Source organism: Labeo rohita, chromosome 21 (genome assembly GCF_022985175.1).
Source record: "Labeo rohita strain BAU-BD-2019 chromosome 21, IGBB_LRoh.1.0, whole genome shotgun sequence".
NCBI classification, from domain to species: Eukaryota; Metazoa; Chordata; class Actinopteri; order Cypriniformes; family Cyprinidae; genus Labeo; species Labeo rohita.
In genome coordinates this window covers 23,802,032-23,825,807 of record NC_066889.1, presented here as the reverse complement: position 1 = coordinate 23,825,807, position 23,776 = coordinate 23,802,032, and the positions used below count along the sequence as shown (strand labels likewise).

The 23,776-nt window shown below is 35.9% G+C and overlaps 2 protein-coding genes across 4 annotated transcripts in view; both read left to right on the top strand.

The window, feature by feature from the left end:
- cel.2 (carboxyl ester lipase, tandem duplicate 2) overlaps window positions 1-4,066 on the top strand; it is a 38,399-nt gene extending 34,333 nt beyond the window's left edge. The window contains exons 1-11 of one of the 3 annotated variants that reach the window (XM_051094006.1): window positions 7-86; window positions 636-783; window positions 885-1,004; window positions 1,288-1,485; window positions 1,786-1,916; window positions 2,105-2,212; window positions 2,485-2,599; window positions 2,863-3,049; window positions 3,213-3,416; window positions 3,491-3,688; window positions 3,790-4,066. In XM_051094006.1, coding sequence (XP_050949963.1) covers window positions 15-86; window positions 636-783; window positions 885-1,004; window positions 1,288-1,485; window positions 1,786-1,916; window positions 2,105-2,212; window positions 2,485-2,599; window positions 2,863-3,049; window positions 3,213-3,416; window positions 3,491-3,688; window positions 3,790-3,973 — 1,665 coding nt within the window. In that variant the 5' untranslated portion in view covers window positions 7-14 and the 3' untranslated portion in view covers window positions 3,974-4,066. Of the gene's footprint in view, window positions 1-6; window positions 87-635; window positions 784-884; window positions 1,005-1,287; window positions 1,486-1,785; window positions 1,917-2,104; window positions 2,213-2,484; window positions 2,600-2,862; window positions 3,050-3,212; window positions 3,417-3,490; window positions 3,689-3,789 lie in introns of those variants that run through there. The other 2 variants (XM_051094008.1, XM_051094009.1) reach the window with 2 other exon arrangements.
- Window positions 4,067-5,468: 1,402 nt separating this feature from the next.
- On the top strand, window positions 5,469-17,693 carry zgc:92275 (cholesterol 7-desaturase nvd). Its single transcript, XM_051094013.1, has 7 exons — window positions 5,469-6,031; window positions 9,588-9,776; window positions 11,018-11,196; window positions 11,321-11,446; window positions 13,881-14,000; window positions 15,515-15,691; window positions 17,307-17,693. The coding sequence occupies exons 1-7, from the start codon at window positions 5,608-5,610 to the stop codon at window positions 17,466-17,468; spliced, it is 1,377 nt and encodes a 458-aa protein (XP_050949970.1). The 5' UTR covers window positions 5,469-5,607; the 3' UTR covers window positions 17,469-17,693.
- The last annotated feature ends 6,083 nt before the right edge of the window (window positions 17,694-23,776 follow it).

Sequence of the window (23,776 nt, the reverse complement as noted above, 5' to 3'; positions counted from 1 at the left end):
GCAGCCACTGTCTGATGGTGATGATGTCAACGCTCGGAGTCTTCATCTCTCTTGCCCTCATCCTGGGCACAGCAAATGCAGCTTCTGTAAGTCATGATATAAATTCATTAAAACTGGATTGGATTGTTATCACTTGGATTGTTATATGCTTAAATGCTTAACATATTATGTTTAACAGTTCATTATGTTTATGTAGTAGTTTAGTTTAATAATGAAGTATTATATTACTAAAACCATCAATTCCATCAGTTAAAAATGTAAATTATATCTATTTTAACATTTAATTCAGGGCCTCTAAAGAGATAACAATAACGAAAATTTATGAAATGGAAGAAAAAATGATATTTTAATGACTTCTTTTGATAAATTTTGCCTTCACTTGCAAAACATTTGCGTTCACTCACTTTTTTTACGCTTCCACAAGAAAATTTCAGTTCTCTGTGAGCAAATATAAAGTTTGTGGAAACATTAAACATTTTGCGAAAAAGCACAAAAGCTTTGGGAGAGAATGTAAAAGCACTTCGTCTTATTTGATACACCATCATTTTTAGTGGAGTACTAAAAAGCAGTTTGTCAGAACATGGCTTAAATGCTAAATATGCTATACCGCAATTTCTACCAAAATTGCATTGCAGTTGGGAGCTGTGTACACCGAGGGAGGGATGGTACAGGGTAAGAATCGGCTGATTGGTCTCTTCCGCTATATGGACGTGTTCAAGGGAATTCCCTTCGCCGCCCCACCTGGCAGATTAGAGAAGCCTGTTCCTCACCCAGGTTGGGACGGTGAGTACGCCTGTCTGTTGTGGAAGTTTGTTTAGATAAGATTGTTTTCTACAATAAGTGAGTGTACTGACAGTGGTCTCCTGATGACTTTACCTGCACAGGTGTTCTGGATGCCACTGACTACAGAAACAGGTGCCTGCAGCTTACTCTTCTTCAAACTGATGTTGTGGGCAGTGAGGACTGTCTCTACCTGAACATCTGGGTCCCTCAGGGCAGCAAAGGTAATGCAGTCTTGTTCTAAATCACAAGACAAAACAAAGTAGTATGTAAAAGGGATAATTCACTCAAAAATGAACAATTCTTTCATCATTTACTCACCCTTTTGTCATTCCAAACAGTTTTGTCCATACAATTAAAGTCAGTTGGGTGCAGTGTTGTTTTGGCAGTGTTTGATGAGAGAATTGTGAAGTTTAATAGATAAACTAGCCCTTTAAGAATAATTTATTTGCAAATATGGTGTCAAATGAATTTACCCTGCCTGGCTCAATACCTTCTCCCTCGCAGTGTCCACCAATCTCCCTGTTATGGTGTTCATCTATGGTGGTGCATTCCTGCTTGGTAGTAGTCAGGGTGCAAACTTCTTGAATAACTACCTGTACGATGGACAGGAGCTCGCAGACAGAGGAAATGTCATCGTGGTGACATTCAACTACCGTCTCGGACCCCTCGGATTCCTCAGCAGTGGAGATGCTGATGCACCTGGTAAGAAACTGTGTAAAAGATTCCATTTGAATTAAACTCCTACAAATATTGCAAATAAGTAAATAAATCGAGCGTTAAGGGCACATTCCTTTTTATCATTGTGCAAACATCATGGGAATATTACTTTTAGTCCTCTCAATATTCTGAAATTAGTTTAAAGGGGTCACTGGATGCCCATTTTCCACAAGCTGATATGATTCTTCAGGGTCTCAATGTATCGCTGTATTCATGTACAGTACATATGTATGAATTGACTGATTGTAGTATTTAAATGATGACCTGAGCATGTCCTACTCGTAGGAAACTATGGCCTGTGGGATCAGCATGCCGCTATCGCCTGGGTACACAGGAACATCAGGAATTTCGGTGGCAATCCAGACAACATCACCATCTTTGGGGAGTCAGCAGGGGCAGCCAGTGTGAACTTCCAGGTGCTGCATTAAAAAAAAAAACACACACACACAGTTTATGTACAACATTTTAATAACAATCTGATGGCAACGGGTTTGTGTAAATGTTTGATTTATTAGTATGAAGACCATGAGAGGAACTCAGTAATATAGATTCTGTGTGTGTGTGTGTGTGTGTGTGTGTGTGTGTGTGTGTCCGTCCTGCACAGATTCTTTCCCCTAAAAACAAGGGTCTGATCCGCAGAGCTATCTCACAGAGCGGTGTTGCTCTCTGTCCCTGGGCTATCATCAGAAATCCACGACAGCATGCTGAGGAGGTGAGCTTCACCTTCATTAACGTCCCACATTGCTACTCATTCTAAAACAGACTTGATAAAAAGTGGTCACAAAATCTTATGGTGTTTGTTTACTCTCATTCCCAGGATTTTGCTAATTACTTTGTGTACACTTGCTAGTGTTTACTTAGTGAAGTCACCTGTTCTGTTTCACATACAAATTGACATTTCAATGTATTTGGACAGTTAATAATTAATGTGTAGATATCACAACATGGTTTATGTCTACAATTATTACAAATGTCCACTTTAAGATCGCAAGGAAGGTAGGGTGTCCCATTGATAGCGGGATGGTGGCTTGTTTGAAGATGACAGATCCAAAGGCTGTAACTCTTGCTGGGAAGATAAAAATGAGTACATCTGCTGCTGGTAAGAATATTCAGAGTGCATTTTAGCCCTTTAAAATTAATTTACTCACTTTTAAGTTCCAAGCCTCTGTGACTAGTTGCTTTTCCATGCAATTACAAAAAATGTGGAAGCCAACATTTTCAGCAAATAAGTCAGTGAAAAAGAGTTTGAAACAACATGAGGGTGAAATGGTGGAATTCTTTCTTTAATGTGGCTAAATGTGTGCTAAAACCATAGTAAGTGCAATGCAAAGTCAAAATATTAAATCTTTCCATCTTTTCTAGAACCCATTGTAAACAATCTGTATCTGTCCCCCGTCATTGATGGAGACTTCCTCCCCAACGAGCCTGAAACCCTTTTCGGGAATACCGCTAACATTGATTACATTGTTGGAGTCAATGACATGGACGGCCACATCTTTGCCACCGTTGACATCCCCTCTATCAACAATGCACTGGCGTCCACCTCTGTGTAAGTGTGCTACATTATTTATCGTCTGGAAACATTTTGAGAATTTTTAAAGACCCCATAAAATCAGACACCTGTTAAGTCATTTCATGGGGCCTTTAATGGTCCAAATTCTAAAAAATAAACTTCAACATGATTTCCAACAACTGCTGTTGATTATTAACAGGGATGAGGTCAGGTCTCTCGCGATGGCCCTGTCTGAATCTAGAGGAGTAGATGCCGGTATTGCAACTTTTCAGGAGTACACAGTCAGCTGGGGTAGTGACCCTAGTGATAAGGACATTAAGAAAACGGTTGTGGACTTGGAGACGGACTACATCTTCCTGGTGCCATCCCAAGCTGCCTTGTACCTCCACTCTGACAATGCTGTGTAAGTTGACCTCATCTTCTTATTTACTAACCTGAATAGTTGAAACCTTAAAAACAACCTTTCTTCCCCATTAGTTCAGGACGAACCTACTCCTACCTGTTCTCTGAGCCTTCACGCATGCCTGTCTACCCGCTCTGGATGGGTGCCGATCACGCCGATGACCTTCAATATATATTTGGGAAGCCTTTCTCCACTCCTCTGGGCTACTTCCCTCGTCATCGTGATGTCGCCCAATACATGATTGCCTACTGGACCAATTTTGCACATACTGGGTACATTAAAACATTTAAATATTTTACAGTACTACAGGACTAAAACACTTCACCTGAACTAAACTATTCCTGTGTTGTCCGTCTTCCTTTCTCCCTCACAGTGACCCTAACAACGGTGAGAGCAAGGTTCCTGTAGCCTGGCCTGAGTTTGCCAGCAGTGGCCATCAGTATCTAGATATCCACAACAGCATGAACAGCAACAGCGTGAAGCAGATGTTGAGAACACGCATGGTTTACTACTGGACTAGGGTCTTTGCCAGCTACCCTGTCGTCAAGAAGAACTGAGCACTACCAATCTGACTGCAGAATCATGTAGCCAGTTAACAGTGAATATGCTAAGATTCATGCAATAAACAAAATATATGATGATCAAAAGAAGCTGTCTTGTTTTCTGTATTTACTTGCTATGACATCAAAAGAATGCAGTGCTGTTTTGAGCTCCAGTAAGCTGAGAGATATATATATATATAGTTGAGGTCAAAGGTTTATATACACCTTGCAGAATCTGCAAAATGTTAATTATTTTACCAAAATAAAAGGGATCATACAAAATGCATGTTATTTTTTATATTGTACTGACCTGAATAAGATATTTCACATAGAAGATGTTTACATATGTGACCCTTGACCACAACACCAGTTTTAAGTCGCTGGGTTATATTTGTAGCAATTGTCTAAAATACACTGTATGGGTCAAAATTATTGATTTTGCTTTTGTGCCAAAAATCATTAGGAAATTAAGTAAGAATCATGTTCCATGGAGGTATTTCGTAAAATTCCTACTTTAAATATATCAAAACGTAATTTTTGATTAGTAATATGCATTATTAAGAACTTCACTTGGACAACTTTAAAGGCGATTTTCTCAATATTTTGATTTTTTGCACCCTCAGATTCCAGATGTTCAAATAGCTATATCTCGGCCAAATACTGTCCTATCTTAACAATGGAAAGCTTATTTATTCAGCTTTTAGATGATGTATAAATTGACCCTTATGACTGGTTTTGTGGTCCAGGGTCACATATAAGAGAAAATAATAGTTGAATTATAAAAATGACCCTGTGCAAAAGTTTACATGCACTTGATTCTTAATACTGTGCTGTTAGCTGAATGATCCACAGCTGTTTTTTTTGTTTGTTTGTTTTGTTTAGTGATAGTTGCTCATGAGTCCCTTGTTTGTCCTGAACAGTTACACTGCCCGCTGTTTTTCAGAAAAATCCTTCAGGTCCAACAAATTTTTTGCTTTTTCAGCATTTTTGTGCATTTGAACCCTTTCCATCAATGACTGTATGATTTTGACATCCATCTTTTCACAATGAGGACAACTGAGGCAACTATTACAGAACGTTCAAACGCTCACTGATGCTTCGGGAAACACATCTTGTGGACTATATGTAAACATTTTATGTGAAATAACTTATTCAGGTCAGTACTAAATAAAAATAACATGCATTTTGTATGGTTCCTCTTATACAGATTCTGCAAGGTGTATGTAAACATTTGACCTCAACTTTTTTTTTCTTGTAAGAAAGAAAAAAAAAAAGCCCAGTTCAGGAACCATGATTGGGTGTTCATGTACCCTGCTACTGAATTGTTTGTTTTTCATAATCTGATTATCCAAATGAACATTCGCCAACGCACTTGATGCACTTTGCTCATAAAATAAACACTGTATTTTTATTGCTTCGAAATCTCACCTGCGCGTGGGCGTGGACTCGTGAATATCAATCATGTGCTGCGTCACGTATCCACAGATCTCTTCAATGCTACAGACATGCAGTGTGTGACCCCTAGAAAAAAAACAGAGCATGCATAAACAAACACTACCGCTTTCTGTCTACATAGAAACTAAAATGACAAGGAGATCTTATCGAGAGCACTGACTGGCTGTCATAGTGAATGTGACATCGCAGGTGTCATGGAGAATTCACGGGCATCACTGATGTTCAAGGCGGTCGCGGTGGCAGCGATCGGTCTCACCGCAACGCTCGTCATGCTCGATCCATCAGACACGCTGTTCGGAGGAGGATACCCAGAACTGTGGCGGAAAACCGGACTGGCAGGAGCCCCTACGCGGGCGGCAGCCTGCATATTCGCGGGGGTATTCCTCTTAGCGATGGGCTGGTTGTACAGACTGTTATTCGCTCCTCTGGAGCTGCTCCGCGGTGTGGATGAGGTGGGGTACATCGCGGAGGACGGGCGCTCTCGTGCCCAGGCTGCCAACGAAGTGCGGCGGCGACGGAAGACCGGAGAATTACCGCCTGTTTATCCAAACGGCTGGTACCGGGTTTTAGACTCTCACATGCTTGAGAGAGGAGATGTTAAGAGTGTGACAGTGCTAGGTAAGTAACATCCGCCAAAAATGGTGAATAAAACTGCGCAGGTGAGACAAAATCACGTCACTGGAAATAATTTTTGCAGCAGTCAAAGTGTAATACAATCAAATAACTACACAGAAGCGATATCAAATACATTATTTAATAGAAATCTGAACTTGGGAATAGAACATCATAAAACAACACTGGACGCGTAAATGTTGGTTCGCGTACGCATGCGTCACAGAGCGCAATTAAAAGGAGACGCGTTTTTAGAATTCGAATCTTGAAGCGGAGTAAACGCAAGTCACTTAACAGTTCAAATTATTAATGAATAGACTGCCAGTGTTTTCCTATGAGACTCTGCACATTTCCAACCATGTGTCTAACTACAGTGCTGCGCAGACGCAGATCTGAGACTGAAATAGCTTTTCATTGACTGTTTTGGAGCCAGATGGGTTTTCAGGTCATTTCAAGAACAGAAACAGTCATTTGCATCATGATATTCCCGGCTTGAGATCAATAATGCAGATGTTTGTCGCATATGTTACATCCTTGTGTTTGTTATTGCACAGAGAGATAAAAAGCTTATGACCCAATATTTTACTAAAGGGGTCAATTTAGATTAAGTTTAATTATGCACCATAATGCTAACTGTATATCTTGCATACATGGAAAGTTACTTGGTCCATAAGTGTAAATACTTCATTACTGGGCGGGTACAGCAGTGTGACATGCCTATACTTAATCTAAAACCATTCTTGTACAATTTTCATATATGGACAATATATGGATATTTATACATCATCTGAAAGCTAAATAAATAAGCTTTCCATTGATGTTTGCTTTGTTAGGATAGGATAATATTTGGCAGAGACGCAACTATTTAAAAATCTGAAATCTGAAGGTGCAAAAATTAAAATATTGAGAAAATCATTCTAAAAGTTGTCCAAATTAAGTTCTTAGTAATGCATATTACTAATCAAAAAGTAGGAAATGTACAAAATATTTCCATGGAACATGATCTTTTTTTAATATCCTAATGATTTTTGGCATAAAAGAAAAATAATTTTGACCCACACAATGTATTTTTGGCTATTGCTACAAATATACCTGTGCAACCTATGACTGGTTTTGTGGTCCTTGGTCACATGCAGTCTTTATGATCTTATAAATCAAGAGACTACTTGCTACTTACACATTTGGGTGGTTTCTCACAGACATTGTGTTGTGTATGTTACTGCACCCGGTATGCAACTATATAAATATACTGAATGAGTTTCTGATGCAACATCAGCAGTTATTAAGAACCTTCTGAAAACTGCTCAGGAGTCTTGACAGGGTTGCGGAGGAAGTGTCTCTATATAATCATTGTCCATAACTCTGACAGACTACACCCTGATCAGGATTAATCATTTGCGTACGTGCAGCCCTGTCATTGCAAAGTCTTTGTCTTTTGTTACTGGTTTTTGTTATCTTTAAGTGCCGGTTGCTTAGCTGAGTTGCTGTGGGATGCCCTATCATGTTGCAAAGAGCTTTGGGTTTTCAGTGAAAACCAAACAAAACACCTTTGTAGTTTTGTTCTTGATATACAAAGAAACGCTGTTGTGCTTTTGCAACCTGGAGACTATTGAACCTGTGATGCCCTTTTCTACCCCTTTTGACTTCTACAAATGCTTGATGACTGCCACTACCAAAGGCCTTACAGATAATGGATACTATAAATTAAATTTGATTAAATATTTATTTTTAGCCTACATTTGGTTAAATAATACTCATTTTAACTTCACTGAAAGAAGTTTTACTTTGAAGCCCATTTTAAATCAGTATGTTTTACTCGCCCTCAAGCCATCCTAGGTGGATATGACTTTCTTCTTTCAGACAAATACAATCAGAGTTATAATAAAAAAAATGCCCTGGCTCTTCCAAGGTTTATAATGGCAGTGAATGGGTGTTGAGATTTTGAAGACCAATAAAGTACAGTTACTTTATTGGGTGAGTAAATCATTTTTGGTTGAACTATCTCTTTAGGTCTACTGCACATCTTAGAACATATATGTGACCCTGGACCACAAAACCAGTCTTAAGTCGCTGGGGTTTATTTGTAGCAATAGCCAACAATACATTGCATGGGTCAAAATTATTGAATTTTCTTTTATGGCAAAAATCATTAGGAAATTAAGTAAAGATCATGTTCCATTAAGATATTTTGTAAAATTCCTACTGTAAATGTATGAAAACTTAATTTTTGATTAGTAATATACATTGTTAAGAACTGTATTTGGACAACTTTAAAGGCAATTTTCTCAATATTTTGACTTTTTGCACCCTCAGATTCCAGATATTCAAATAGTCGTCTCTCGACCAAATATTAGCCTATCATAATATATATAATAATATAATTTAACTATACTTAAATTATAAAGTATATGCATTTAATATAAATTTAACCCATAATACATTTTCAACAAATTACTAAAGTACTATTTTTAAAAGAATGTTACTGTCAGTGTTCAAGATGACCCATGTTTGCCAAATGTTCAAGACATCTGCTTGGTTAGATGCCATCTAGACACTCTGTCACAACCCACAGACTAAAAAGCAGCATCTTTAAGCAGTGAGACAGCTAAATGGAGTTTCCTTTAGTGATCTCAAAAGGCACAGCATTTAATTGCATGCAGTTACTGCTACAGCATATTAATGTCCACTTCATAAAACCTTAGTTAAATGGGCTATCGGCTAGATGCCTCATAGGAATCATATCAGATAGCAGACACGATAGCTGATATGCTTATGCAGCTTAAACTCACTGCTGTATTTCTCTATTTATATATACATAATTTGAATTGTATATAGCCTCTTCATGGCTAGTGCTGTGTAGGATTGTACATATTTGAATGGCAGTGTATTTTCACAGTGCTCTTGCTATAATGTTGTTCGATTCAATCCATGCGATTCTGTCATTTGAGTCTAGTAGCTTTTTTTTTTTTTTATCAGGGGTGCTGCATTGCAGGCAAATAAAACCCCTCAGGTCAGCATGACAGAGAGGTAGTTTTTGGGTCCTGTGGCTATAGACCCGAGGAAAGAGAGAGAGAATGAGTGTGCAAATCAGGATTTTACAGGCTTGAATGTTGATACGCCTATTCCTGGTTATACAACTTCAGCCTAATTATTAACAGACATACTTTACTGTTTGTTTTTAAGAAATTATTAACTTTTCCATTCGGCCGATGATATAATTTCAGACCTTATAGCCAAAATCCAAAACAGGGTCACACATGCTCAATGACGTAACATAAAATGTCATTCTTAGCTCTTATTTCATTTGTGTATCAATTGAAAATCAGTTATTTTGAATACACTACATTTACCTACACTACTTGTGAGAGTATGTGACATGACAGTAGTTGTGTCCTCCAACAAACCTCCTCCTCACCCTGTGTTTGACAGTCTGTGGCAGTTACTCAACTAACCTGAGGGGTCCCTTTTAGGTTATTGTAACTAATTGCAGCATGCTATTTTTACAGCTATTTTATTGTTAAAGCAAACTGAAATAATGACATTTATTTGTATGTTTCTCCAGGACAGCAGGTGGCAGTGTTTCGTGGGCAGGATGGCAAGGCCTATGTGGTGGATGCTTACTGCCCTCACTTAGGAGCCAACCTGGCTGTGGGAGGGCGAGTCGTAGGGGGATGCATTGAATGCCCCTTCCACGGGTGGCAGTTCCGTGGGGCTGATGGGAAATGTGTCAAGATTCCATATGCAGATAAAGGTAACCATGCTACATTTTTTCAGGATTATTAGAAACGTCGTTACTGTCACTTTATATCAGCTTAATGCATCTTTGTTGAATACAAGTTCCTAATGTTTAAAGGAGTAGTTCACTTCCAGAACAAAAATTTACAGATGATGTACTCACCCCCTTGTCATCCAAGATGTTCATGTCTTTCTCTCTTCAGTCGTAAAGAAATTGTTTTTTGAGACATATGTCAGGATTTCTCTCCATGTAATGGACTATGGTTCTTCTTTCAAATTTGAACTTCCAAAATCCAGTTTAAATGCAGCTTCAAAGGGCTCTAAGGTCCCAGCCGAGGAATAAGGGTCTTATCTAGTGAAATGATTGGTTATTTTCTAAAAACAAACAAACAATTAATATACTTTAATAAACGCTCCTCTTGTCTAGGTCTGTATGAACTGTTTTTTTCCGGTCATGATAGTTAGGGTACGTCTAAAAACTCCCATCTCATTTTCTACATTGCTGCAGAAGTACCAACTCAGAGTTACAAAGTGACCATGCAAAGAAGATCAAACACCCTTTACAAAAAGGTAAAAACAGCGATGTAGGACTATTTTAATGTTGGAGGAGAAAAGGAGACGGGAGTTTTTAGACGTACCCTAACTGTCATGACCGGAAAAAAACAGTTCACACTAAGGATGCAACAATACAGTTAGTCCACGGTTCAATACGTACCTCGGTTTTTAACCATGGTTTTCGGTTTGGTTCGGTTCTGATATCGTGCCACTTCAGTGTTTTTTTTTTTGCAACAAATTAACAAATACTCCTGCAAACCTCTGTACACTGGAAAAAGCGTTGTATATGGTTTAGTATATGTCTGCTTAATTTTTCTTTTGAGAGAGGTATTATTTTTCCGATTAGGATTGGTTTCATTCATACTGGATGCCAGAGGGCGCCTTCGTGCAGAAAATCCACATGTGCGTCAAAAAAAGTATCACTGATGATGTTCCGTTCCAGGTTTTCTGATGTGGATAAAGGCATTGCTATTGCTGTAACTGAATAAAAAGTTCAAATTTGGGGGCACTATAGAAGTCCATCACATGGAGAGAAATCTCGAAATGTTTTCCTCAAAAAACATAATTTCTTTACGACTGAAGAGAGAAAGACATGAACATCTTGGATGACAAGGGGGTGAGTATATTATCTGTAAATTTTTGTTAGTGAACTAATCCTTTAAATTAGTAGTGTATATGACATTTTTGGGATGTTTTTTTTAGTGCCTGAGTTTGCAAAGGTGCGGTGTTGGCCCAGCTGTGAGATCAACGGGCAAGTTCTGGTGTGGTTTCACTGTGACGGGCTGGAGCCCAGCTGGAGAGTGCCAGAACAGAGCGAGATCACCCGTGGGGAATGGGTGTACCGTGGCCGTACCGAACATTTCATTAATGCACACATTGAGGTCAGACAGCAAATATATGTAACTCAGCTCGTATGTGAGCTAAATATTTTATATTTCTCAATGAATATGATGTTTGTATCTAGCAGTCTTTTTAATTTACACATTTGACTTGGCCTTTTCTCAGGAGATTCCAGAGAATGCAGCCGATATCGCACACTTGGCTCATTTGCACACTCCAGGTATCGTCAGTGGAGTTGATCTGCGCTATACTAACAGCAAGACCTGGGAGTTTATACGGCATGACTGGAAGGTTTTTATATTTTGCATTTTAATCATTTTAATTTTAGTTACAATTTTAACATGTTTGTTGTTTTGTCATTTGAATTTTTTTTTTTTTTAATTGTCTATCCAGTGTGGGCACGGCCATTTGTAAATTTTATGGTTCTTGCTTCCGATCTCATCCGCGTCCAGCTATTTTTAGCTGTACAAAACAGCTAGTTTTGCTGCTTGATATTGCAAATTGGTGTGTCTTACCATATTATTTTAATGTATGATCTTAATTATGAACACAATGGTTTGTAGTGCAGTTTTACTGTGTACTGCACATTGTTATTCTTCTCGTTATTTCCCTATAGCGGCTAATAAACTGGAAGTCTTGCCCATACGCTGTAAAAAATAAAAAACACAATTTGTTGAGTCAGCTTAAAATAATGTGTTACCCTGCTGCCTTAAAATTTTAAGTTCAGTCAACTAAAATAAGTTTAGTCAACTTGAAATATTAAGTTGTACTAAGTAACAACTTAGATATTTGTGTTTGCTAAACTTAACAGATGGGTAAGTACCCAGCTGCCTTAAAATTTTAAGTTGATTCAACTCAAATATCTAAGTTGTCACTTAGTATAATTTAACATTTCAAGTTGAATAAACTTTTTTTAAGTTGACTGAACTTAAAATTTTAAGGCAGCCAGGTTACAAATTATTTTAAGTTGACTCAACAAATTGTTTTTTACAGTGTAGGCTTACTTCTGCATTGAAAAATAAGGTGGATATAGTTTTAATTACTATCATTTATTAATTTTAGTTACTGCCTATGCTGTGTTTATAATGAGTCATAATTACCGTAATTAAACTTTATTATACTCTGTTCTGAACTGTTTATTATTTCTATGGAAACATTCATAATGCATAAATTGAGTTAAGTGCACATGGAATGTCTAGTTAACAAAAAAACCTGTAGACAAAAAATGAAATAAAATAGTAAACTAAAAGTTTCTGCTTTCAGTTTAGGTTTATTTTGTTTCAAATAACGAACATGGGTTTTTTATGGTTTAATTTTAGTTTCAGTTAATGATAATAATCCAGGTCAACAGATTTTATGTTTTTATGTCACACAAATCTAGGATACGTGGTAGAACTAAAATAGACAACACTATCATAAAACCATAAAAATATAGCGATATCTACTGTAAAAACATACCACTTCCTTAAGTGACTATCTATGTTTGTTGAATTGGTACTTTGTTAAAGGAGCCTCATAACAACATATTTGTAGCATTTTATTTATATAATCTAATTTATATTGTTCAATATTCAATATTTATAATATTCAATATTTCCTTCATCAATAACTGTTCAAAATTACTTCCAAAAAAATAAACCATTAAGAAAAAAATGAATAAGTAAATGACCTCTGTTATGATTGGCTAACCTTTGCATGTGAATATCAGATTGGTCTTAAAAAAAAAGGATAATGTTTTTCAAAATTTTCACAGAATAAAATTTTCCTGATAATGTACTCACCCCCATGTCATCAAGATGTTCATGTCTTTTTTTCTTCAGTCGAAAAGAAATGAAGGTTTTTGAGGAAAACATTCTAGGAATTTTCTCCATATACCGGACTTCAATGGTGGCCAACGGGTTGAAGGTCCAAATTGCAGTTTTAATGCAGCTTCAAAGGGCTCTACACGATCCCGGGCTGAAGAATAAGGGTCTTGTCTAGTGAAACGATCAGTCATTTTCTAAAGAAAATTAGATGATAAACTTTTTTTATAAACTAGTCTTGCACAAGCTCTGCGTTGCACGTCTGCGACTTCACGCGTTATGTAATCTCAGGGTCACGTGTGGTTAGTTGATCTGTGTACTTCGGTTCAAAGAGGTAGGGTAGAGCAAAAAACTCATTTTATCCTCCAACTTTAAAATCGTCTGACGTTGTTGTTTTACTACCTTTTTGTGTAAAGGGCATTTGACTTTCTTTGTATGTTCACTTTGTAAACACTGGGTCGGTACTTCCACCTACGACACACGTGACCTTTCCGTTGTGACTACGTAATGCGTGAATTTGAGCTAGTGCAAGATGAGCATTTGTGGTTAAAAAGTATATAAATCTTTATTTTTTATAGAAAATGACCAATCGTTTTGCTACATAAGACCCTTATTCTTCGGATGGGATCGTGTAGAGCCTTTTGAAGCTGCAACTTGGACCTTCAACCCATCGATCACAAGTGAAGTCCACTATATCAAGAAAAATCTTTGAATGTTTTTCCTCAAAAACCTTAATTTCTTTTCAATTGAAGAATGAAAGACATGAACATCTGGGATGACATTGGAGTGACTAAATAATCAATTCTGGAAGCGAACTCATCCTTTAATAATTAAACAGCATAGTTGATCCAAAAATGAAAATTCTGTCATTATTTACTCACCCTCATGTTGTTCCAAACTCGTATGACTTGATGTGTTGCCAGGTGGAGTGGAAGCCCGAGCCCGAGCCGGACACGCACTGCTCACAGATGTTGGTGAAACACGCTCTCACTGTGTTCGGACGCCACTGGCCTCTTCTTGATTTGGACGTCCTGGCTAGACAGGTAATGACAGGACTGTCAGCTAGAGGGCGCAAGTGAGCCGTGCAGACTGTGAGAAATGCCTGGAGACTGACTGTGATTAGAAGAATGGAAATCAAGTCATGAATGATCTTGCACACAACAGCAGTGTCTTGATCTTTGTGTTCTGAGGGTTGTTGGCTGTATTTTAAGCAGTTAGTTGAGTGCACACAGAGCATGCTTTTATGTAAATTAAATGTATGTGTGTGTGTGTGTGTGTGTGTGAGCGATGGATGCCGTAGGACGTGTTAGATTTACAAATGAGATGCTTTTCTTGTACAGTGAAGTATGGCTGTGCTAAATGCAGATTTTTTGCTTCAGAAATCACATATATAATAGGTAAATAATTCAGATTCTGTGCTGCAAGAAATGTTGAGCTTTTCACATTTTTTAATGAATTCACAAAAATGGCAACACTTTAAAATAAGTTTTTTTAGTTCTTCTTATTTAATTTATAATTAAAATGCATTTGTTTATTTAATTATATTTATTATTTTATTTGTTAATTTATAAACATGCTATTTTCGCTGTTAATTCTTGTTTCCTTATATTACATTACCTAATGGTAATTTATGACCTAAAATATTTTTTAAAATATTGTAATATATTTAAATTAATAAATGTACACAATCAGTCAAAAGTTTTTCAGCAGTAAGATTTTTAATGTTTTTTTAAGAAGTATCCTCTGCTCACCAAGCTTTTACTATTTAAAATAACTGTTTTCTATTTGAATTTATTTTGCTAAATAAAGGTATTAATTTCTATAATAAAAAAAATATACTGACTCCAAGCTTTTGAATGGTATATTGTATAATGTTACAAAAGCTTTTTATTAGTAATAATAATTTCTTGAACAGCAAATCAGCACCTTAGAATGATTTCTGAAGGATCATGTGACACTGAAGACTAGAGTAATGATGCTGAAAATTTAGCTTTCGTCACAGGAGAAATTACATATTAAAAATTATATAAAAAAGAAAACAGTTATTTTAAATAGTAAAAATATTTGTAAATTGTACTGTTTTTGCTGCACTTTGGATCAAATAAATGCAGGCTTGGTGAGCAGAAGAGGGTCCTTTAAAAAACATTAAAAATCTTACTGTTCAAAAACTTTTGACTGGCAGTGTATTTTCAGTAGCAGGACTGTAGCAGTCCAAGTATCAATGCCATTATTTTGTCCTCATGGTCAGTTGTGCAACATTTTTCTTTTTGTGTTGTGTGAAAAGGAACTGTCTTGTCGCCATAGTGACGGCGAATAATCCTCACGGTATGTGTGAAAACAGTTGCAATTCAAGGCTGCGCTCGGATCTTCACTTGAAGTTGAAGTTACAAAGTGACTGTGTATTTGAGAGTAGAAAGTGCTGTAGGCGTGAGAGCCAGAATCTGAATTAGGGAGGATGTTATTCAACCTTTTGGATTTTCTCTCACATAGTAGAATGCAGCAAACTGACATTGGTTTTCCTCCCTAAAGATTTGAATGATATCTTTTGTGTTCGTAGGTGGGTCCAGGTGTGGTTTTTCTGCTTTTCGAGCACAGTTTTCTGGGTCGGGGTGTGATCATGCACTGCGTTACCCCAGTCGAGCCATTACTGCAGTGTGTATCGCACACCATCTTCTACCAGAGCTCCATCCCTCCCCTGGTACCCAAATTTATTCTTCGGGCAGAGTGCATTCAGGTAACACAGAAGGTTAAACAATGCAGATTTGACATCTGGAATTCACCCAAAAATGAAACCTCTGTTATTAATTACTCTCCCTCATGTTGTTCCAAACCCCTTTGTTTATCTTCGGAACGCTAAGACATTTTTGATTAAATCCAAGAGCTTTCTGATACATTCAAGGCCCATAAAGGTAATAAGGACAGGGCTCTACGCTTACGTTTATTTTTAGGAGCACCTTCTAATCTGATCAAAAATTAGCCTTCCTGTATGTTTTCCCGAGTTCGAATCTTGCCTCGCGGACCTTTCCCGACCCCCCTCCTCCCCCACTCACTTCCTGTCTCATTTCCACTCTCCTATCAAAGAAAAATGGTAGGAGAGTGGAAACTAGCCTTCTCCCCCCAAAATTAGCCTTCCCATCACAAGGTGATATTTGACTCCTTAAAGTGATTTACAGGGGAATTTTGTTTTTACCTTTGCAATGGCATTTTTCTAACTTTATTAAAAGTATGTCATCTTTTATATTTTTTAAGGTTTTTAAAATTTCTAATTAAAACAACAGAATAAGAATAAGTTACCAATTAAATAAAATCAGTATTAACAAAATTCATTTGTACTACAGACGTGGCATAGAAGAACACAAAAGTGTCTTGTAGGTATATTTTCATATGTTTAATGAGGCTCAGAGGTGGTATGAGTGCAATCAAATTCATAAATCCATGTTGAGATTAATGTTTTAAATTTTTAAATTTTGAATACAGAAATAAAAAATGATTTAAATAACTGAAAAGATACTTTAAAAATTAAACTAAAACTGCCAGTAGGTCGTGGCAAGACATTGATTTAATTACTGAATCATTCATTTATTTGATTCGTTTAAACGGCTGATTCATTCAGGAATAAAGGAAGTGACTGTCTTTATGAATGGAAAATTGAATCATTGACTCATTAGATTCATTTAAAAACGCAAGTTCGTTCATAAACAAGTTTTCAGTTGTGACTTGTGACTTGTGTAGTCAGACAATGTAAGTCACTTAATATTAACTTCTTGTTTATTTAACTGTTGTATTAAATCAATATCTCATTTAAAAACTCCCTTAAAAATCATTAAAACTCACCTTAGTTCATTGCAATCTCACAAAGTTACATTATAATCAGTGAAGCTCTCTAAACTGCATAAATGAATCTCTTATTTATACACTTTGTTTATGAAAGGATTCGTGAGATACATCTCTGATACATTACTTAACATTGCAAAAACATGTAGAAACCTTTGAAGCTCCCCTCAGCGCTACACAAATATGCTGATCGGGTCAGTCGCACATGGTGCTCCTAAATATTTTTTTATAGTCGTACGCAGTAATCGCACTGTAGAAGGACATCGCTAAAATAGTCCACGTAACATCAGTGGAGAAACACCTATTTTATCAATTGCCTAACTAACTCTCTGGTCCTTGAATGTGTCAGTTACGTTGCTGTCTATGCAGGGTCAGAAAGCTATTTGATTTTATCAAAAATATCTTAATTTGTGTCCTGAAGAAAGGTCTTGCGGATTTGGAACGACATGAGGGTGAATAATAAATGACAGAAAAGGATGCCTATGAGATCTTAACTGACGGTTTTGATGTTACAGTTCGAACGAGATGTGATGATCTGGAACAACAAGACGTACATCTCCAAACCTATGCTTGTGAAAGAAGATTCGGCAATTCAGAAACACAGACGCTGGTTCAGTCAGTTCTACAGTGAGAACAGCCCGCGGCTACGCTATCAGCACGACACTCTGGACTTCTGAACGTCAGCTATGCTTCAATCCATATGGGTTGCTTAAAGGCCAATCACAATATTTTTTTAACTAAAGCTGATATTTTGTTGGTGTTTTTAAAAAATCATTATGCAAAAATGCTAATTATGCAAAAATAAACATTTCTTGAGCAGTTCATTGTTTTAACAAAACGTGCTAAGATAATAAAGCAAATGCAAAATAAAAGTGCACTTGCATTTGGATGTTACAAGTCAAGATATTTTCGTTTTTTGGTTTGCAAAAGTTTGTTCAAAGAGTCGTGTGAAAGTAGGTTACTTGTTTTCTATTCCATCTTAAGAACTTTCTGTCCTTGTTGGAGTGCTCCAGACAATCATCTGTCAGTAAATAACAGTTGTATATTTCTATCTAGTGTGCTGCTGAACTGATTGCAGAATTACACACTACAGCTACTGCAGTGTGGCTCGACTGCTGTAATTGGGATTGGACTGTCTGAGAGTCCTCTAAGCTTTAGCAAGCAATAAGCCAAAGCCCAGAATTGCCTTTGTTCTTGCAGAAGCTCCAGGTCTTTTACACAGACCTGTTCGGTAGCAGAGTAGACAGAAGTGTACAACTGTAAACTTAGATGCAAAAGGACACTAAGTTCCCATCTCTTAAATGGACCTTGAATAATGCAAGTGTGTTGTTCTACCCTCAGACGGATATAACTGTTTCATATTAAAGGGGTCATCGGATGCAAAGTTCACTTTTACATGTTGTTTGAACATAAATGTGTGTTGGCAGTGTGTGTATACAACCACCCTATAATGATAGAAATCCACCCAGTGGTTTTTAATTAATCTGTAAAAATTTTATCCCCTTTTTCAAGCAAAAAAGCGATTGAGGTGTTCTTTTGCTGAATGTAATAATGAACATAGTGGTCATCATTTACTCCAGACATCTAAGCCGCTGAAGATGCAGTAGATTACGTTTGTTTGTGAAGGGAATGCGCCTCCCGATCTACATATATCCTTCTATGTTCACGCAAATCATTCGTGATCCAGTTTCACCTACAGCTGAAGTGAGCATAAGGGTTTTTTTATGAATCTTTGCGATCGCCTTTCCTAATAATGTACTAGTTAGCAAGTTTAGTGGCTAAATGCGCCTAAGGTAAACAGGCTCATCACTCCACAGAGAGAAGAGAGGGGCGGGGTGAGCAGAGCTCATTAACATTTAAAGCAACATCGACCAGAACAGGATGATTTTTGCAGAGCTGATTTTGGCAAGGTAGAAAAGGTGTTTTTTACACTACCTCTGAGGAATTTTAACCAAAGCATGTTATAGACTTTTCATTAAGACCCTAAAGAATCATATCAACTTGTGGAAAATAGGCATCAGATGACCCCTTTAAATTATTGGCATATAACTTGCCCCGCAGCGTTGTGCTACAGACAGGATCCCTAAATAAAGAGGTGTGCTTTTACTTTTATATGTAGTTACGCTTAGGATGTTTGCCTGGTGAATGATAAAATGGGCCAAAAAACATCCCACAGACTTCTAGTGAGAGCTTTGCTGACTTGTTTTTTTGTTGTTTGTTTTTGTTTTTGTTTTTTTTTTTTTTTTTACTTTCTATGTCTAAATATTTTTTTTCTATAGGGTGGTTTTCTAATTAATATTGTAAAACTTTATTTATTTACAAACTTTTATTTTCATTATGTTTTACATTTTATGTCTTACGCTAAGAAATTATTCTGAAGAATACAGATTTTTTAATGATAATTAAAAAAATTAAATTGTACAATTTTAATAATGATAAAATATAATATATTATAAAAATGTTCTTTATATAAACACATTTTTATATAATATAATTTTAATTCTTTTTGTTATTCGCATAGCATAGGGGGGTGTTTTTTTTAATCTTTTAAAATTTCTATTTATTTTTTGTATCTTTTTCTAAAATTAAAGTTATAATAACACACACACATATATATATATATATATATAAATACAATATATTTCTTACAATAAAAAATGAAATATTTAATTAATTAAAAATTATATAAATGAGTAATTAAATGTAATTAAATAATTAAAATTAAAAATAATTCAAATTTAATATAATTAAAACATATTACAATTGTAATAAAATATTTTTATTGTATTTATATATATAAATAATATATGTATTTTTTACTTTTATTTTTTATATTATATATATATATATATATATATATATATATTATATAATACAAATGTTCTTCATATAAATACATTTTTATTTAATATTTTAATTAAAAATTTAAAAACTTTATTTTTTATTTAATTTAAAAATTATTGAATATTTAAATGGTTAATTAAATTTAATTAGTTAATAACATAATTAAAATTCATTGAAAATTATTTAAAATTATATTAAAATTGTAATGCAATGTTATTTACATACACATTTTTTCATTTTATATTTTATTCTAAGGAATCATTGTGATATACAGTATGTAACACAATAAAATCCAAGTATATTCATATTTTATGTCTCATTAAAAATTTCGATTTGTTGATTCAGTTAGTATCGAGCTTTGATTTGTGTTCTGTGACAGGGCTTCGCTGAAAGCCCTTCTTCAGGTTTCAGGTTTCATCCTAATTAATTGTTTATTCTCCCAGCTTGTTAAAAAGGCGCCTGCCATTATCCAATAGACCAAAACACACTGTAGAAATTAGTGTCCACCAAGTAGCTGCCAAGTAGGTAGTACAATTACTGGACACGTTGCTATCAATTACCATCAATGATGGTTATCTGCTCAAAAGGGCCACTGCGGCAGTGCAGTGCAGTTCCAGTGCAGTTCAGCTGTTTCCATCCACTGCCTGTCTCATAACGCTAAGTGGCATTAATGAATACGTCTGACCATGCTGACAGGACGTGTCTATGACACAGACCATATGTTAGGGCTTGCCCGGTTAATACATCCTGATTGTCATCTAGTGAGATGAAGCGATCATCGCGCTGGGTGATTGCCCTAAACATATGCTGGTATGCAGATGTTTCACCCTCGTTAATTAAGCCGCCTGAACAGCTCATCTCCTGTCGCGCCTGCAGTGTCTTGTGTGTTTTGTGTGTCTGTGCTCAAAGAGCATGCAATAGTTGTACAGACTGTTCCTCTGCTGAGTCTTTCTGTGCTGGCTGGTGCAAAACAAAGGGGAGGAAAATTATGACAGACCCTGTGACAGCCTCTAGACACTCTGAATGAGATGATCTATGATGGTATAATAATTCTTTCAGACACATATTTGGCCTTTATTGAATCAAATCGCCATTGTCTGCTTCTAGGTCAAATTCATTTCTGCCATATGATGTCAGATTATCTTACAAAATTATTGAACTCTTAACAGCTTTTACTTTGAACATTTTAGAATTTTACTTATATGACACTGAAGACTGAAGTAACAAGTAGCAGCCATATCGCATGGCAACGAGTGTGATATCGCATTTATACATTTTGACGGCACAAGTGTGTAAATACATAAGAAACAACAAAGACACTTTTTAAAGTGTCTTTAAAAAAATTCCCTTTTCTGTGCAAACTACTTTCTTCGCCAAGGATTCAATAATCTCATGTTGACATTTTAACAGCTGAGCCCAAGCCTCCGTTATTAATTCGATATCGTCACTTTAGAACAATAACAAAGGAACGATGAGTTGCTTCACTGAAAGCTTATTGTATTACTGTATTAAAAGCTCACTGTATTATGTAGAGTATTATGAAACAGAGATGGACTAAGCGAGTGTGATTACCTGCATCTGATACAGCATTCATTCTTCAGTTCAATCTCATATTCACAATAAAACATTAGTTGAATGTCTGCTGAGGAAAGCAATATTGTTGTCACGCTGCATTTATTGACCGCCTCTTACAAGCTGTTGTTGAAAGTAAAAATAACTTTGTTATTACTTTGGTTACAACCCTGTTTCAGTCTCTTTCAATATAAAAGTCTTTACTGCTGACTCATAAAAACAGTCTCTTTTCGCCATCTAATGGCGGAACAATTAAACTAATCCCCATCAAAAACACACACAATGTTTCCTACGAGAGCGTTTTAGTGCCACGTTAAATTTTTTGTCATCTAAAATTACGAGATTAAAGTCGTAATATTTCAAGAAGTCAAAAATCAAAATATTAGTCTAGATGTTTCTAGAATAAAGTCAAAGTGTTTCGAGAATAAAGTCAAAATGATGAGAATAAAGTCAAAGTGTTTCGAGAATAAAGTCAAAATTATGAGAATAAAGTCAAAGTGTTTCAAGAATAAAGTCAAAATTACGAGAATAAAGTCGAAGTGTTTCAAGAATAAAGTCAAAATGTTTCTAGAATAAAGTCGAAATGTTTTAAGAATAAAGTCAAAATTACGAGAATAAAGTCAAAGTGTTCTGAGAATAAAGTCAAATGTATGAGAATGAAGTCCAAATGTTTCTTGAATAAAGTCAAAATTATGAGAATTAAGTCGTAATGTTTCGAGAATAAAGTCAAAATTACAAGAATAAAGTCGAAGTGTTTCGAGAATAAAGTCAAAATTATGAGAATTAAGTCATAATGTTTCGAGAATAAAGTCAAAATTATGAGAATAAAGTCTGTGTTTCAAGAATAAAGTCAAAATTACAAGAATAAAGTCTAAATGTATTGGCCTCAGTTTAAGCGGCATGTGATTTTATTCTCATAATTTTAACATTATTTTCAAAACATTTCCACTTTATTCTTAAAATTTCAACTATATTCTTGAAACATTTCTACTTTATTCTCGGAATTTTCGATTTTTTTTATTTTAACATGGCACTAAAACGTTGTCGTAGTTTCCCAATACGAAATACTATTATTAATCACTACTACTATTTATATAAATATTTCTTGAATAATAATATTTAATAAACAACAGCCATCATAAAAGTTGCTAGGCCATTCAGTCAAAAGTACAAAGGCAGCCCTCTGATATACAGCATTACATTTACATAAAATATAATGTGAGATTTTGCCCTGAGCCAAAACTATTTGCTCTGGAACAAAGAAAGATTTAAGAGACCAAAGGCTGCCCAATAGATTTACCAAATACAAATTATATCTCATGTTTAACCACTATAGAGACATCAGAGCCAGTGGCAAATTCCAGAAGATCTGACCAAGGTGAGGCTGCTCTTGGCGGGTTCATGAGCACTAAACAGACGCTGACACCCTGGAGCTCACAAATTTTCAAATAGACGTTATCTTTATTAACAAAGTGCATATTTGAAGTCCAATCAAGTATATGATCACCTAAAAACTCTTAACTCTTAGTACCATTTATAAAATTATAGTGGATTTGGGTGTCTGTCATGACACTCGCTGTGTGAAATACTGCAAGCAGAGTGATACAAATGGTGAAACAGTTGGAGTTCCGATATCACTAGAATATCACACTCCTCTCAGCCAATCAAATATTTTTTTAACTTATTTTTTGGGCTTTTTATTCCTTTTTATTGCGATAGGACAGTAGAGAGATGACAGGAAATCGTCAAAGGGATCGGCAAAGGACCTCGAGGCGGAAATCGAACTCGGGTCGCCGTGAGCACAGTTGCGCTATATGTTGACACACTAACCACGAGGCAATTGGCGCTGACAGCCAATCAAATTTGAGGACCAGAAAGAAATGTTGTGTGTGTATATATATATGTATACATAACTATATATACGTATTGTCAATGCCTTTCAGTTCACATTAGTCTGACCATGTGAAATAATGCATATGCAATGAAGTTCTTGAATGTGAATTAATAAAATGCATATTGTATTATAAAAATAACACCATGTTGGATAACGCCAAAATTGAAACTGACAAATTGGTTTCAGTGGAGAAGCCGTGGCAGTTAAACTGATGTAACATTCAGACCAGTAAAACATAAATTAGACATGATAAGACATGTTTCAGGAGAACTGATTATGCATATTATTTTATAATTTCATTACCTAGAGATGTAATATTCATAGATTTTAAAATAAACTGTATTTTTTTAAACTTGAACTGGACTGCGCAGCTCTCAGTGAGTTTTCACATAAAGCAGACCAGCAGTAATACAATGTCACTCTTTGTTTCTTTATAGACTACATGAGGATATCTCAGGTGCACTGCACAACTTAAGAGGTTTCTAACTTCAGGCAGTGTCTCTGATGTTGCTTCGAATCACATACACTTTAAAAGTGGGACGAGTTTTTTTAGAGCGCCTCTGACGTGAGTGCAGCATCTGACCTTGAGACCGCTGATCTGGCAATAAAGAAGCTGAAGGTAAACTCACCCAACATCTGCTTTGATATCAGCTTAATCTATGTCCAAACACTGAC

What these genes read in the sequence shown, in the direction of transcription:
- zgc:92275 (XM_051094013.1), top strand. Translation starts at nt 5,608, where the DNA reads ATGGAGAATTCACGGGCATCACTGATGTTCAAGGCGGTCGCGGTGGCA. An exon ending in TAAGAGTGTGACAGTGCTAG is followed by an intron (nt 6,032 to 9,587) that starts GTAAGTAACATC and finishes ATGTTTCTCCAG; the next exon opens with GACAGCAGGTGGCAGTGTTT. An exon ending in TCATTAATGCACACATTGAG is followed by an intron (nt 11,197 to 11,320) that starts GTCAGACAGCAA and finishes GCCTTTTCTCAG; the next exon opens with GAGATTCCAGAGAATGCAGC.